This window comes from Calonectris borealis, chromosome 5, assembly GCF_964195595.1.
Source record: "Calonectris borealis chromosome 5, bCalBor7.hap1.2, whole genome shotgun sequence".
In the NCBI taxonomy this organism is placed as follows: domain Eukaryota; kingdom Metazoa; phylum Chordata; class Aves; order Procellariiformes; family Procellariidae; genus Calonectris; species Calonectris borealis.
Genome location: NC_134316.1, coordinates 28,097,091 through 28,113,589, shown reverse-complemented (window position 1 = coordinate 28,113,589; position 16,499 = coordinate 28,097,091). Strand labels below are relative to the sequence as shown.

The following is a 16,499-nucleotide window of genomic DNA, read 5'->3' as shown; positions in this document are numbered from 1 at the left end:
TGAGATTTTTTTGTTTGCTTGTCTGTTTGAGAAGAAAAACTTATTACACTAAAAACAACAGAAAATATATACCCTTTCTCAAAACCCTCATGCTTACCTCATGTACAAAAGTCTTAAGGATAAGTGTCTTATTGCACATCCATAGAGGACGCTGTGCGTAGGTTTTGTCCCCATTGGCTAACATGCCAGACTAAAAGCTCAGCCAACTACTTGCTTTCCCCAGTGTTTCTCTTGGAACAAAGACAGAATGGGACTGATGAGTTTGCTGCAGGATGCTCAAACCAACAGTGAGTATCAGAGCAAGGTGACACTAGCGTAGTTTGAAATTTAACCCCCAGGTTCAACAAGCAGTTTGTTATAAGCAATTTGAGTCCACAGACCAAAAAATTCTTCTTTTCAAGGTCCCAGTTTCTACAGAAAGTACTAAGCATACAACAAGTGTCATGACATGTTAAAAATTATGAAGAGTCTTAGTTTGTTTGTTTTTGTCACTGTTATATAAACATGTAAGAATTACTTCTTCATATCTTAACCCCCATATAAAAGCTACTACATTTAAAAAACATAGCTAGAAACACATTTAAGAGTTCCAAATGGGTGTTCATAACTTGTTAGTACACTGCAATGACCTGATCGAACAACATCAGTTCACCCTAAACACTACATACAGAGGTTTTCATTTGTTCCATTTAAACTAAAACTATATTGCAAGGATATTGTTTCTTCAAATTACTTAACTGTCTGAAAGTTTATAGGAATTTTGCTAGCTGCCAGCTTTGCATATTCTGCACAGTGTATGAAAGGTCTTGAGGATTTCATTAGTTTCCACTAAAATTAAACAAGGTTTTCTGAGGCAACCCCACAACACTTAAGGAAGATAGGAAGCAAATAGTCCAACCTGTCTTTCATATTCAGGGGTGAATTTTTAGTATTATCAGCTGGTAGAAAAGGGGAGGCTCGGAGACTGAAAAACGTTACTTAGAGAATTAAAGTTTGAAATGCTGTAGTAGGTGGGGAGATACTCTTAAAAATTACCACTGGGGAAGGAAGGTTCACAAGGTAACTGCAACTGGTTCATTACACCGTATTCTGCATACTCTCAGCTAGCTGTTCGCTACACTGGTCTGCTGCATGGAGGTACATTCTCATGGGATAAAAACCAGGTAAAATGATATTTTTAAGTGCCCAGGAGACCAAAGTCAGCAATTCAACCATACTGACTTCAAAACTAGCACCAGTTTCTGTGACCTTCCCCAGTGGTTGTTCTTTATTCCCAGGGACCCACTGAATACTGTATTCCCTGAATACTGTATTCCCTCTCTGAGCTGTATAATGGGGAAAGCAACAGGGATTGCATAGACTTCGCAAAGGTATTTCACATTTTCTTTTCAGCATGTTTCGTAAAACACAGCATGGGGGGATGGTTGAGCAGAAACAGATAGAAATCTTCCCAAGTCTTGACTTCCTGACTGTTCTTATGTCCTCCAGATTCCTAGGATCATACTTGCAGATGCTCAGGATATCTGATTATCTCAGCTTACAAGCACTTAACCTTCTTTTGGCCTTCTCTTCACCCGAAGTTCTCCTCACCATATTACCAACCAAGTGACTCCCCTTCAAAACTTTAAGTCCAACACCAGGTAGCACACTATCAATTTCTCAGCCTAGCAGAGAAAATTTGCTTAACTGGTAGAAGCAAGTGCATTCCCTTGGAGTACTTTAACTTATAGGATGTTTCCTTGAAACTAATACTATTTGACTGCTTCCCACCCTTAGCTTTTTAATATAAACAGTCTTTTTTAACATCCAAAATGCCAAATACAGGTAGTGAAAGACAATGAGCACGTACTGTAGTAATATTTCAGCCTTAAGAGACTTCAGAAATAGGAAGGTTTGAGCACTTTAAAATATTATGTTTTCAAGTCAACATAGTTACAAGGTTTAGTTAAGTACTTAGCTAGTTGAAATTACCTCTGAGCATTAACTGATTATTTTAGTAACACATGAATGCCAATTGCATGGCTTAAAAGCAAGAAAAAAGCAGCTAAGAAAACAGAACACTCAGCCTAACTTTAATTCCCAGAAAAATGTCAGCAAAATAATCAAAACAAAAAAAGGGCGGAATTAGACAATTTTCCTGCTGTTTAAAGAGTGTCCTGCTGTTTAAAGTGCTTCCTGTATATCTATCACACTCCCTCTCCCATTCATACAGCCCAAATAACCTAAGGTGTTTCACAGAGTATGCTGGCTAGCATACCTTGTAATGATGTTTCTCTGCCTAATGCCTCTAGTGATAGGAAGACCAAACACTGTTTTTAATACTATATTTGCATCCGACAGTCTTACTCTGACAATTGGCTTTCCTGCTTAGAGATCTGGTTCAAACGAGTTGCTACTATCCAGGATAATCAACTTTGTCTACTCCTGAAATAAAACACCTCAAAAGAAAAGGTTTGGACTTTCAAAGGAGCTTAAAAGAATTAGACTCCCAAATCCTATTACATTTCAATGCAGCTGGAAACCTAACTCTTTCCAAAAAAATCGAAGCCAAGAGATCCAGACAGGCAGAAACCCTGCTGTTTCATGAAAATATGAAGAATGGGGAAAAAAGACCAGCTCCAGTTATTCTTACAAAGTAATTTTTTTTTTAAAAAAAAAGCTCATTTTGTTCTGACTTTCCCATACTCATTTTGCAATAAGAGAAAGCCAATAGTGCATTTATTAAACAAAATTAGGAAGAGAAACACACTGAATTACAGCAGAAAAGTACTTAAAGATCAGTTCAACATTACAGATTTGAAAAACATGTCATCTTTGTATTTATCACCTACTACACATATTAAATAAATTCTTCAAAATTTTAACTTCAAAATCAAAAACGTTTACATGTTATTTGTTTCCAAGTGTATGGAAGCAAGAGAGGTGAACATACAAACAAAATACAAATGAAATTATGTTACCTGTGGGTTGAGCTAATTGCCTCCATCTGCTGCTTTTTGTTACTAAAAACCAAAACCACACCTATACCAAGTAGCAGCATCCTAAAACCTTCAGGTTTTCGGCTGCTTCCCTTCACTCAGCAAAAGGTCATCTGTGCAATTGTTTAGGATGACATTTGTGCTTCATAATTCAAACTGACTCAAGACTCTGTTACAAGGATGTCTTAGCAAATCGATCTGGGTATCACACAACATACTTTGCAGTACTCAATTCCTCTCTATGAGGAAAGAAATATCCATCAACTTTGTATGCAACGCGATTTATTATTTTAATTTCTGCCTTTTCCATACAGGCAGACAAAACAAGGGTTTTTTGATCCTTGTGAGTTGGAGAAACAATTCTTCCTGTGATTTGAACCCTGCATTGTGTGGACTTCTCAAATAGCCTTTTGAAGAACTGCTATAAATATAAGGAAATCAATCAGAGATTCCCAGGTTGTTCTTTTCACAGTGATTCTTACAGTTTAAAGAGTTTATTTTCTGTTTAATTTTTTTTCCTATAAATTCCACACATGCCTTAGTTTACTAATTAACCACTAGAGAAAAGGAGTATGCCTGCAGTTCACTGTATTAAAAGGGACCAAACTTACTAATGAAGTGTCCCAACTACATTTTAGTCAAAGTCCTGTTCCTCACTATTGTCATACACCCAGGCAAGCAAACAAAACCAAGTATTTTCAATTATTCTGTTAACCTCCATTCAGGAATCTGAAAGATGGGAGCAAACTGAATGCCAGCAGAAAGAACATAAGCCACGACTGAGTAATACTTTGTTCATATTTAAGATTGAGTTCACCATCAGGAAGCAGAGCTCTCAATTTAATATGAAGTCAAATTACAAGCCATATGGAAGCAGATGCACCCCTTGCTGCAGACATGAAGTTCGCATGAGATCCTGTTATGCTTGGGTTTTACAGTTCAATTACAGTAGAGAGCCATTCAAGTTTATCTTAACTTAGAAATGCCTCAGACAGCCAATGGTGTGTTTAAATCTTTTCCTTTACAACACTGAATACTTTCATTTCTCTTTCCTTCAGCATGCCAGTATCTTCCATTTTATCAGCCCTGGAGACTAGGGGTCATGCTTGATTTCTTTCTTTCCCCTTCCCCTGTCTTTATTAAGTCCATGAACAAGTCCTGTCATCTTCCATAAAGCTTCAAAAATCCCTTTCTTCCTGTTCTGACAGCTTAGGCTTATCTTTAATAATTTTCCACTCAACCTAGCAGAATCACTTCTTATCAGATCCTTTTGCATCAGACACGCAGATGCTAAATAACCTCTCATTTTACTTATGCAGACAATATTTCTGACCCTTCAATTACACCTGTTCTGCTGTGCAGTTCATTCCCCAGCTACTTCCCTTTCCTATCACTGTTTTGACAAAGATATAAACTTACAGCACCTTTCTTACAAAGAGCTTTATACATTCCTTGTGCTTAGCTGTATGAGTTAAGATGATCAGAACTTCTTAAAAATCTAAGTATTAGTTCACCACAATGATTTTTTTTTCCTTCGAAATACCAGGCTGTTGTATAGGTAGCAAAGACACACTAGGATATGTGTAACATTCACATGAGGCCAGTAAATATGACAAAGCATCTACAAGAGCCCTATGTCCTTCTACAGAGGCAGCCAAAAGCAATATAGGGTATCTAAAGTGATACTGGGAAACTAAAGTCAGGCAACCAAATCCCTCACTAGGATGAAATACTAAGTACATTTAACAACTCATGCCCTCCTTTCCTTCCTGATTCCACCTTTTCAATGTTGGATCCACACTTGCCTGAGAAATTTAACCTTTAGACCAAAGACCTCAAAGCTACAGCTTTCCTCTTCTGTCTTCTCTATAAACCACCAAGAAAAACACCACTGAGTTTTAAGCATCTGTCAAGCAAGTTTTCAAGTTTGAGCCATTTCCCTCCAATACCTTAGAACTCGCACTTTAAGCCATATGCTTACCAATCCCTCTGGTACAATTTTAGTGTTGTTCAGGCCTAGAGAACAGTCCTTACTAGTTTATTTCAAAACCAATAAGTAGAAATTTCTGTACAGATTTAAGGCTAGTGATGGAGCTAAGGAACCTGCCTGACAGGAGACTAAGCAAAAGGATGCCAGCATCTGTGCTGATTTTGGCTGGGGTAGAGTTAACTTTCTTCACAGTAGCTAGTCTGGGGCTATGTTTGGGATTTGTGCTGAAAACAGTGTTGATAACACAAAGATGTTTCAGTGATTGCTGAGCAGTGCTTACACAGAGCCAAGGCCTTTTCTGCTTACATCACCCCACCAGCGAGCAGGCTGGGGGTGCACAAGAAGTCGGGAGGGGACAGAGCCGGGACAGCTGACCCCAACTGGCCAAAGGGACAGTCCATACCATGTGACATCATGCTCAGCATATAAAGCTGGGGGAAGAAGGAGGAAGGGGGGGACGTTCAGAGTGATGGTGCTTTTCTTCCCAAGTAACCATTACATGTGATGGAGTCCTGCTTTCCTGGAGATGGCTGAACACCAGCCTGCCGATGGGAAGTAGTGAATGAATTCCTTGTTTTTGTTTGCTTGTGTGCATGGCTTTTGCTTTACCTATAAAACTGTCTTTATCTCAACCCACGAGTTTTCTCACTTTTACTCTTCCGATTCTCTCCCCCATCCCACTGGGGGGGAGTGAGTGAGCGGCTGTGTGGGGCTTAGTTACCAGCTGGGGTTAAACCACAAAAGCATCTTTTCACAATATGCCTCTGGACTAGATTCAACAGGCTTCCCATATCATACCTTAAAAAAGCATTAGGTGCAGATCAGTTGTCTCCTTGAATAGAGAATTCTCTCACCTTAACATTTATGCCTACCAGATCAGCAAATAGTTTTCATGCCGTCTTTTCCCTACACGACCCTCAAACATGCTCATTTTCCAATTCTAGTCCTTCTGTAAAACTCTGCCTTTATGTAAATGACAATTTTCTTTCCAGTGTGTTAGCCAACCTGTCTGTACTTCTATGACCAAAGAGAGCCTGTAAAGAAAACAGGCTACTGCCAGAGGATGGGAAGACACTGAGTTAGATCAATCTGAATCACTAAAGCACAGGCCCACTGCTGTGGGCAGATAAATCTGTCATCTTGCAAAACATCTGGTGGCAAAACACCTCAGTATCCCTTCAGGTATGAAGGGCCTTCAACAGGCCAGTACAGATTAAACCTTTCCTTTCTGTCCTAAGGGAAGAGGGGGATGGTACCAAGCAGAAGCTAAAAAAGCTTTAGGATTTCCAAGGCTGCAGAAGAGCTACATAAACAGTCATAAAATACACTGGAAGCGCCAGGACAGCAGACCGCTCCGCTTCTGCTGTGACATCTCTCTGTGTCAAAGCAGAAGGCTGAAAACAAAGGACATGGAGTCACAAGCATGAAAAGGAAGCGCTCAAATGTGTGTTGGTGGCAGGAATGCATAAAAGTGGATTCAGGGGCAGCAGGGGAATTGGAGTGAACGGAGCACCAGCTCACATGCAGTGTCACAGCCACACAGTACTCACCCACAGAAGAATCTTGCTTGCACCAAAGCATTACGTAAGACAGCAGTATTACCATGTAGCTTTCCTCTTTCAATTAAAACGTACCATGGCAAACAGCATTTTGACCCCAAAAGAGACACTAAAGAACACTTAAAAACACAGGATTTGAAGTGCTAACAGGATTTACATGTATACACTGAAAAAGCAGGATATTGTGTAAATACTTCCTACACTGCAGCTGACATAAGTATTTCACATTGATTCTGATTTAGGGAAAACAAACTATAGAAATTAACTCGCAGTGCTTTCATTGCTGAGTAGATGTATACAGTTTTGACATTTGTAGTTTGCAGTACAAATGATGTAATGAATTAGCAACCTCGACATTCCTAACAGTATTAAAAACCACAGAAACGCATTTCCACTATAGCCCTGCATCGGTTTCTCTATAAGGCAGCGACGGAGGGTGCCACAGGGAACGAGTTTGAGAAGGGGAACAACATTTTCTGTCCCGCATCAACGCGCCGCTAGCGGGTTATGCGGGCACGCAGTAGGCACATCTGTAAGAGCTAGTGACTCAGTCCCCCTCAAGCAAGGAAAGATCAACTGCCGCCCACCACAGAAGCTCACGAGGGGACAGCGACGGCTGTTACCGTTGAAGGGGGCCCGCCTGCCACCCTTATCATCCCAGGGGCCGTAGGGTGTGTTTAGCGGAGATACACCGCAGACCCAGGGAAGTGCCTCCTCGCCTCCCCGGGGGGCCGAGCACCGATACAGAAGTTACCGCCGCGCCCGGCCGCGCCGCTCCCGCCCCCGGGACCCCCGGGCCGCCTCAGGGGCCCGCCCGCGCCACCCGGCGGGGGAGGAGCCACCACCGCGCCAGGCCGTTCCCCGCCGCCGCTCCTGCGCCTGAGGAGAGCGGCGAGGGGGCGGCTGCCTTCACCTCAGCTCGGCGGAGCGCCGGCGGGGGACGGGCAGACCCTCCCCGCCCAGAGGGAATGCGCCCACTTACCCGCCGAGCCTCCAGCGACGACTTGGTGAGACGCCTCCTGCAGAAAGCCCCCGGGCTTCCGAGCCATCCTCGCCCGCGCCGCGGCGGCGGCGAGAGGCAACCGGCCCTTGGAGAGCGGCTGCCGAGCCGGGGCCGACTCCGCGCTGGGCGGGTGGGGAAGAGCCGGGGGAGGCGCAATTATCTGCGGGGGGGAGGGAGGGGGCCGTGGCAAGGCCGGGCGGGGGGGGGGGGGGGCGGGCGCGGGACTGGCCCCCGCGCTGGCGGAAGGCGCGCGGCCGCGCAGCGGCCTTTAGTAGCCGGCGGGCAGAGGGCGGCCCCAGGCAGGGCCCGGGCTCGCAGCTGCTGGCGATTACGGAGGGGAAAGGGCTCTCTGATCGCTTCCAGCCGGGAAACCGGCAGGCTCGCTCTCCCGGGCAGAGCTGGGACAGACGGCGCTGGGATCGCCCTCGCTGGGGCGGGGAGGCAAGGCTTTGGCGGACTGTCAGTGGGCTGGCGGGGGAAGGCCCGTCACCTCCTCAGGCTTGTGCCGTTTACTGCTCGCTTCGGGGCTGGTGCCATACAGCACGACTTGCAGTCCTGCTCCCACCGCTGCTGAGACCCAGCCAACACCGGCAGATCCGCTGGTGCTCCACTTCCAGGAAGGGTCGGTGGTGCCGTTTGGCTCACCAGCTGTCTTTCTGAAGCATACTGTTCTTTTAAAACCTTTAGACTTTGGATCCAGCTGTTCAAAGGACACGGGTATTTTGTCACTTGGAGAGTGGCTGTTGCGTGTGTTACGCAGACCTATTGGCCCACGTTAGTAAATGAAACAGTGCCAGGGCATGGGCTCAAGTGCTGGGACACGGTGCCGTTGCTGACAGTCCCCAACATTGTTTTTGCCAAGGCCAAACCGTGCTTTTCCAGGCTCATCCCCAGAGGCGGCACCATTGAAGGGGAAGACAGTTCAGCCGCATGGATGCAGAACACACAAGGATGTTTGTTCTCAGGGCCAGAGAATGGGCGTAGATCCTTTCTGCTTACTAGTACAGACACAGTCTTTTCGACTTGGAGCCAGATTCAAAACGGCACTCAGGTTAATAAACTACAGCCTAAGCACTTAATCAACAACTGAATACCTGAATGTTTCTATGGATTTGGAGCCTGCAAAAACTGGGAGCAAATGCAGTATTGCAGGTGGTCTTTTACTTTCCCTGCTCTAACCCTGAACCTGTTCTACTAGTCAAATCCCTAGGTTACCAACCATCTAGCTCTAAAGATTTTTTCTTTGTCTCCACTTCTTCTCTTCCCCCTAATTCTGAATAGCACTGTGGTTTCTCATACTCTTCTCTGTTTCCTCCTTTTGCACGTGGCCCACAGCCTCTAATACTGCTGATCTGTTTTACCCTAAGGGAAGGCTTGTCCACTCTGAGCTTGACTGTTGCTTCTTTTCTAACAATCAGGGGTATGTACGACCTGAATTACATTGGTTTGGGGAAGAAAACAGAGCTACTGTTGATCTCAAGATGGATTTAAGGAAATGGCTCTTGAATAAGGTGCTAGACTGTTTGTTTAACCAGTCACATGGATAATTTGGGATTAATTTTTTTTTGCTTTCTTGCTAACAGCCCTACAGTGTTAACACAGACAAGGATATTCATTTTGAATCAGAAATCCTTCAAGTTATCTTCAAAGCCATTCTGAATACCATGTGTGATCTTGAGCATCTTGAAATAGAACTAGGAGGCTAGATTTGCTGGCACCTCTTCAAAAGAGAAGGAAAAGAAAGGTAGTTTTTACATCCTTATTTTTTAACTTCTCTCCCCTGAAAAAAAGACAGACTGCTGTTGCCTTACAGGGGCATCAGCTTATGCTAAAATCAAAGCATAGCATATTTGTAACTAGGTGCATTTATGTATTCCTGCAGCACAGCTACCAAAGGCAAATATTGGTACCCAGTTCTTTCTCTATTCCTTAAGAAACATATTAAGTTAGATCTGTTTCTTATGTCTGAACAATGTATTTGTGCAGTTTTCCATGTTTGAGATACATTTTAGTTTAGTAAGAGAGGAGCTTCCAGATGTTCATTTAAAGACTTTGAGGTAGTGACTTTAAGTTAGAATCCTAGGCAGAATGAATCCTAGGCATGCAGAGGCATTGTGCTAAAATCGGGATTTCATGACTGACACTAGGAATATATGTAGCATAGCAAAGTTGAAGAGAATACATGCTAGTTTTCCTCACCCTCCAGTCCCGGAAAGGTACCTTTAACGTACAAGAGAAATCTGCGTTTGTTATAATAATACCACATCTTTTCCTCAAGGAAAAGGGAAAAGTTGAGGAAAAAGTCCATTGTGAAGAAAGGCATACCTGACTACTATAAAAGTGAAGATGGAAATACGTAAAGTTGATGGAGAGGAAAAAATAGCATTCCAGCATTCTGATGGCCAGAATTCACTGTAATCAAAGAGAAAATAAAGGACAAAATATATTTTAGATTGGGATTAAAATGCCACTACTTATTTCATAAAGGTGGAAAGCAGTGCAGTCAGAGACAAATTGTTTCAGATAGTGTCGTGAAAGGGAGACTTCTCAGATCACAGCTCTCCAGATTTGATGGATGGAAATATAAAGGTTACTGTCAAACTGAGGGAGAGAATCTGGAAATAAATTAAGCAAAATAATGAAAACCTATTAGAAACAAGATTAATCTCATTTAACTGTCCACCTCATTCACTGGGAAAAAACCTTTTTTTCTACCAACAAAAACCCAATGATTTTTACATTTTGAGAAGGAAAGATTCTTCAACAGCTTACAAGTGGGTTTTGCGCACAAGGTTCTGAAACTACAGTGTTTTCATCCCCCTCACAGCCTTTTCTGGGAATCATTTCCCAAATCTTTCCAAACACGTTTTCCAAACACGGATTGCAGGCCCCGTAGTATTTGGAAGCCAAAACTTTATAAAAGTATCTTTGGGAAAATATTTCCATGAAGTTGCAATACTGTTCTGCTATGTTTCTGTTGCAGAGTTTCTGTGAGTGTTTTGTGATAGTCTAGCAACAAATGTTGCTAACTGAATAGAGGTTCCAAGCTTGAAAGAAAATGTAGCCTTTGGTAATTTAGAACAAAGATTAGAGAAAAACAACGGGTTTATTGCTACTGAAAAGTACGGGAACATAGAAAATATACAGAGAAGTGTTAATAAAGTGTTAAAAGCCTGAGACCTTAATTGCAAAAAGGAATAATATTCAGGTATAACGTTCAGTTATACCTGCGTGCATCAGCAAATAAACAGTAACTTGAATTCTTTGATCTATGCAAGAGCAGAGTGGGGATTGCTGTGGGAATGCAGAATAACTCCCTTAAATTAATAAACTTTGAATGTGCTGACCTTTAAGTAATTAAAATCTCAACTTCAATGTTTCATTAGCATTTGCATTAGTTCCCTTGGTTTGGCTCTTTGAGACTGCTGCTCAATAAGTACCGCAGGATCATCAAGTCTCCGGTGTTCTGTATCATCAAAAAGCAGATGCTGAAACATCACTACTTTTTTGTTCCAGAGATGTAGGTCGCGCTGCGCAATGTTCCTTTGGATACAAATAGCAAATCTAGTATTAACACGGACTTGCTGCAGTATTTCAACAGTAAAGAGAATTTGGAGTTGATCAGAGGGTGCAGAAACTGGTTGGTTAGATTTTCTGCAGAAGGTGTCACTGCAACAAAAAGAAGGTTTACATGAAAAAAAAAGAAAAATAATGTTCAGAGGGTGTATAATTTACACAGAGATATGTTTACAGAATAGCATTACACCTGCTCCTTAAAAAAATAAACTCTGCTATTGTTAGGAGACTATTAAGTATGTCTCTCAGTATTCAAACCCCAAATCTATTCACCTCAACACAATTAAATTCTCCTGTTTAAAGTCTCATATATCGCGCATCTCCCTTATTCTCCAGACTCCCCCACAAAGGGCAACCTTCCCACTGTGCAGGTTTCCTAAAGCACTTCTGGGCTTAATCCCATTTTCATATGGCCTCTTCCCAAACCAGTACATGTGCGCTACTACATTTTCCTCCTTAATAGCCCTGGCAGGGTTTCTCTCTCCATTTGTGATTACGATATCGTTAGTAGGGAATGCCGTTCCTGGCCAGCCTGGGCAGCGCTCCAGTGCTAACCCCGCAAAAAGGAAACGGCTTTTCCCTGTGCGGGGGAAGCGTGGGCAGAGGAGACGCCCGCTCCCATGACCCGTGCCAGGGACGCCCGCAAACCAGCCCCTCAAACTCCCGCACCCCGCAGGCCCCGCCTCCGCCCGTCCCTGTGGGTCCCGGCCCGCCGCCACCGTTGGCCTTGGGCCGCCTCTCCCGCCCGCACGGCGGCGCCGAGCGCCCGAGCCCGCGCCCGCGCCCGCGCTCGAGCCGCTGAGCCCCGCCCTCGGGCCGCGGCCCCGCCGCTGCGCGCCCTCGGGGGCGACGCGCGCGCGCGCGCGCGCCCGCCCCTCCTCCCGCCCCGGCCGCAGGGTCCGCCCGCTCGCGGGCTTTGTTGTGGAGGCGGCGGCGCGGGGCCGCCCGCACGCCGGCAGCGGGGGAGGAGCGCGCAGGTAACGGGCTGGCGGGGCGCTTCCCTCGGCGGCTGCGGCCCGGTGAGGCCGTGGCTGCCCCGCGGCGCTCGGGTTTGAACTCGCCCCGTCTCCTGCGGCGGGGCTGGGCGGCGGCGTCGCGTCCCGCCGAGGCGGCGTTGGTAGTGGCCGCTCTGCCCTCAGCGCCTCCTCGCGGGCAAGCGGCCCTGCCTGGCCTCCTCGCCTTCCCCGCCTCTGGGGCCGGGCCGCCGCCCGGCCTGCTCCGCCGCCGGCGGGCCCTTGCTCCACTTACCGGCTGCGTGGGCCGTGGCAGCCCCCCGGCGCAGCCCCTTGGCTGGGTTACCGTTACACCCCTCTGCCCGGTCGCTCCGCGGCTTGCCCGACCTACCGCCCGCTGTGCAGCTGGAGAGACGGGGAGCAAGTTTCCCGTGCGGGGATGCGCGACTTGGAGTTTCAGAGGCTGTCAGCTCGGCGGGGGGGCAGGGGCGGACAGGCTGCCGCCTCCCGGGAGGGGGCAGCGCTGGGAAGGTGGCTCGGAGAATCGGAGGTGAAACCTGTCCCGAACAAACTCGGGAGGTCGGTGCTGGATCTGTAGTCTCTGGTGAGAACAGGCTGTGGAGGGTGCTCACAATAGTAATAAATTAAAAAAAGCAAACCCACACAAAAAACCCCTACCAAAATAAAGTTTGCAATCTGTGAATTTTTTTTTTTTCCCCCAAATTTATGACTTTGAAAAAAGATCCTTAGGAAGTCCCAATGAATTGTATACCTCAGCTTCTAATATAAGTAAGTTGCATGCTAATCCGGTTTCTTGATGGTGTTGTGAAGGTCTGTTTCATTTGAGAAAAAGACTATGATTTCTCAGTGTGAGCAGTTTGGAGGAAAAACATTCAGTATGTGTACCCAGAGGTCTGTTTTATCCGAGACAGCACACCCTCCAATATTTGCCCGTGGAACAACTACAACTGGGTCTAGGTACAACTTCAGGGGGTTGAGGTGGTTGGGGCTGGGTGCTGTAAGAATTTGCTCACCCTGAGTTTGAGTGCCCTGCAGCAGCATATTGTCTTTTTAAATATTTCAGCAAGTTCTAACTACCGTTAGAACAGTCTAAAGTTGCAGTGCTTTACTTATGGAAGAAAAATCAGTTAACCACAGAGATGCGCTGCTGGCTCCGCAGATCTCAGACCTGCACATTCTGGAGGTTGAGATACCTGTGGGTCCTAGGGAAATGCAGTGATCTGCTTGGCTTGTTCTTGTACCTTTGAGCGTCTGTTCTTGGCCAGTTTTGCTCTGGGAATATACAACTTTGTTTCAACCTGAAACCACCTGTTTTGGATTATTTGCTTATTTAAATATATTATGGCACTAACTTGAATATCTTGTGAGGTTTAACAAGAGTTAAAACTCAGTCATAACAGTTAAAGTAAACATGCTGTGTTAGATGGTAGTTCTGTTTTTGTTTTGTTTTGCTTTGAAGTATGCAAAACGTAGTCATTCATGACTGTATCAGCTGTATGAGACGTGTGAGACTGAGCCGTATACACCAGTGAGGTACCATTGGCATGACGGCTATGAGCTCTTCTGCCTGTCACCAGTAAAGGGATCAGCACTGATTTCAGACTCTTGGAAGTGATAAACTTGTCTTGCCCATCCAGCTAAGGAGAACTTACTGGAGTTCTGGCTGCAGTATGGAAAGTGAAGGGAGAGACTGAGAGGTAAAATTATGTACAGGATTTGAGAAAGTAGGGACAGCTGCTGCTGCAAGTTTTGGGGGAAGGAGATGGAGTTGCAAAGCTCTGCAGTCACTGCTGCATCTGATCACTAGGAGTGACAGCATTATCAGCGAGATTATAGCCCTCCTAGGACTTGGTAAATCTGCCTGCGGAGAGGACATATGGTAGCAGAATATCCATTTTCCCTCCTGGCCATCTCTTCACTAGTATTAGATGTTTTGTCTCGTTTTCTTCTAAATACCTAGACTTGGTAAGGCTCAAACCAAACTAGTAGTTCTTGTAGTTAGGAAGATTATATACTGTCTTAGATTTAGTGAATGATTCCTTATTGTAGGCATTTGTATATACCCTTTTTGTAGTTCTTACAGGTTTTCATAAAGTGATATTGCAAGTTCTTTAGAGCCTGATTCCCATTACTCTGTCCAATAGTAGTGGGTAGCAACTGAAATTTTAAAAATCCGTTCCCCAATTTTCACGTGATAACTAATTAGACTTCTTGCCTTTTTTTTGTTTTGTTTCTGGATTCACTTCATTTCCTTTTTAATTATTAGTTTGCTCCTTGTGGAGAAGCAAATGTTACTTTTGTTCTTTGCATTCTGTTATTCTATGTCCCTGCTTGTTAGAAGTCATTATAGATGATGCTAACTTAGAAATGCACTATTATGGTGTTACCCTCTTTTCTTGACCAGTAAGAACAAAACAATTGTCAGGCTTACTACTTCTCTTGCAGCGAGGCAAACCCAACGCACTGTATTACTGGCAGAAATAGTACGGTGCTAATGCCGTGTGGCCCAGATCTTGCTTTTTGCAATTAGTGGGGTTTTTAGTTTTTGAGGGTGCCTAGGTTAGTAAAAATGTAAGGAAGTTTTCAGAGCTTGCTGGAAGTGGTTAGGGGAGGAGGGAAAATAAGGGTTTGGTCATTCTCTGTGGAAAGAATCATTAAATTATTCACTAGAATTGAAAGCAAGAAGATACACATGAGCTGAGGGGGAAGGGGGAAGGGGTCCTGCCTGCCTATTGATCATAGTTTTGTGTAAAATCAGTTGTGAACTTGAGAGATATCCTAGTGAATCTTTTTGCTACCTCCTCTTAAAATTTTTAGGCTGTCAAACATATGGCAGAGTAGATGCTGCACGTTAATGGTTTTTAAACTATGAATTGCTGATCTGACTTGATGTTCACTTCATTGCAGATCTCCCAAATCTATGCAGAGGCTTCTTTTCACTTTTACATCTGTTGTCCTATATGGGCAGCAGATGTTTTGAAACTTACTTTTAAAACAATCAATCAACCCTTCTGGGCTGCAGTCTATTAACAGATTTAACTACAGGGTAATGTTGCAACTAGCAGATATTCCTGATTGCTGGCTTTTGCCTTTTCCTTTTAAAGGAAAATGGTTTTGGAGGGTAATACAAACAGTATTGAACCCTTATTTGCAGAACAGATACAGCTATGGAAAGAACCAGTGTGTATGCTCATTTGTTAAGATGAATCTCTGCTGCTTTGAGCTGCCATTTTTTTATGTGATAGGATGGTTGGCGTGCTCCCTGCTAGCCTCATGAGCCATGGTACAGAAACCATAACAGCAGGATTCTCTTTTCCCTGGTGATTCTTGATGTGGACTTTTGTATGTTAAGGACGGGTTAAAATGCAAACTGGCAGTTTCTGCAGAGTTGTGGCCTTTGGTATATTAAAGAATATTATGTATTAGAATTTTGAAGGTATTTTGTATGAAATATTGCTGGGATTGATTTTTGGTTTTTATAGTATCAGTGAATCAAATCATATTTTTTTGAAATGTTACAATTCTCTCAAATAAATGGAATTTCTTGAGCCTTCTTGTATGAAGAGTCAAACAGGCACTGTTTATCTGTCCCAAGTACAAGACATGATAACTTAAATTGAATGTCAGTGGATAGCTATCATAATGCAGTATGTGTTTATGGGTTTCCTCTGTATGTTACTGAACATCAACTCTGTATGTTACTGAACATCAACTACATGTGAAAACAGCTTGCTGTATTTACTGTGCACCATCACACTTGGTTGAGCCTTGTCAAAGACGTGGTCAGATTTGTTTCATGCTTTTCAGAGGAATTAAAACTCAGTGGTTCAGTTAATTATTTTGGAAGCATTTTTTGTTTTGAAAGCTAGAGTTGTGGCACCTGTGACCTATGGTCAACTTTACGTTGGCCACCAGAATATGTGTACAGCTTGTTTTCTTTTTTTGTTTACCAATTCTTCTCTGTCACAGGCATGTAAAAGGAGTTTATTGGGTCAGGTGCCTAGTGGGAGGCTATTTGTACGTGTGCTTTGAGTTCGGTGTGATACACGTGCGCCAGATGACTTGCAGGGATGCCTCTGCGTTCTGAGTAGGGAAGGGGATGAAAGGCTGAGTAGGGTCCGTGAGCGACTCTACAGGCTGTTGCCATTATTGTTGCTGAAATGTATTCTGGAAATTCATGTTGAAAAAGGCATATAATTCTGTTGGCGACTTCATGTGTAGTTAAAATCATCATCAATATGTTGCTCTCAGTTTTAGAAGGGAATAAAATGCATGAGACTGGTTCATAGTATCTTTTCCTTATTAGAAAGAAGTCAAAACAGCATCTATGGTATCATTTTGCTCAGTATCACTTGCTAGAATAGCAAAGCAATGAACAGATCTGACTTTCCTTTAGGTGAATGGCAAAACTTCCATCGG

At 44.1% G+C, this 16,499-nt stretch overlaps 2 protein-coding genes and 1 long non-coding RNA gene across 3 annotated transcripts in view; 2 read left to right on the top strand and 1 right to left on the bottom strand.

Annotated features, from left to right (window-relative positions):
- The window catches only part of SLC25A21 (solute carrier family 25 member 21), a 264,449-nt gene extending 256,770 nt beyond the window's left edge, over window positions 1–7,679 (bottom strand). The window contains exon 1 of the mRNA XM_075151638.1: window positions 7,510–7,679. Within this exon, the coding sequence (XP_075007739.1) occupies window positions 7,510–7,576 (67 nt within the window). The 5' untranslated portion in view covers window positions 7,577–7,679. The remainder of the gene's footprint in view (window positions 1–7,509) is intronic.
- Window positions 7,334–10,469, top strand: LOC142082903 (uncharacterized). Its single transcript, XR_012673887.1, has 2 exons — window positions 7,334–7,534; window positions 9,114–10,469. It is a non-coding gene; the product is annotated as an uncharacterized LOC142082903 (long non-coding RNA).
- Window positions 10,470–11,948: 1,479 nt separating this feature from the next.
- MIPOL1 (mirror-image polydactyly 1) overlaps window positions 11,949–16,499 on the top strand; it is a 197,508-nt gene continuing 192,957 nt past the window's right edge. Inside the window, exon 1 of the mRNA XM_075151627.1 lies at window positions 11,949–12,083. The gene's annotated coding sequence lies outside the window, so the exon portion shown is untranslated. The remainder of the gene's footprint in view (window positions 12,084–16,499) is intronic.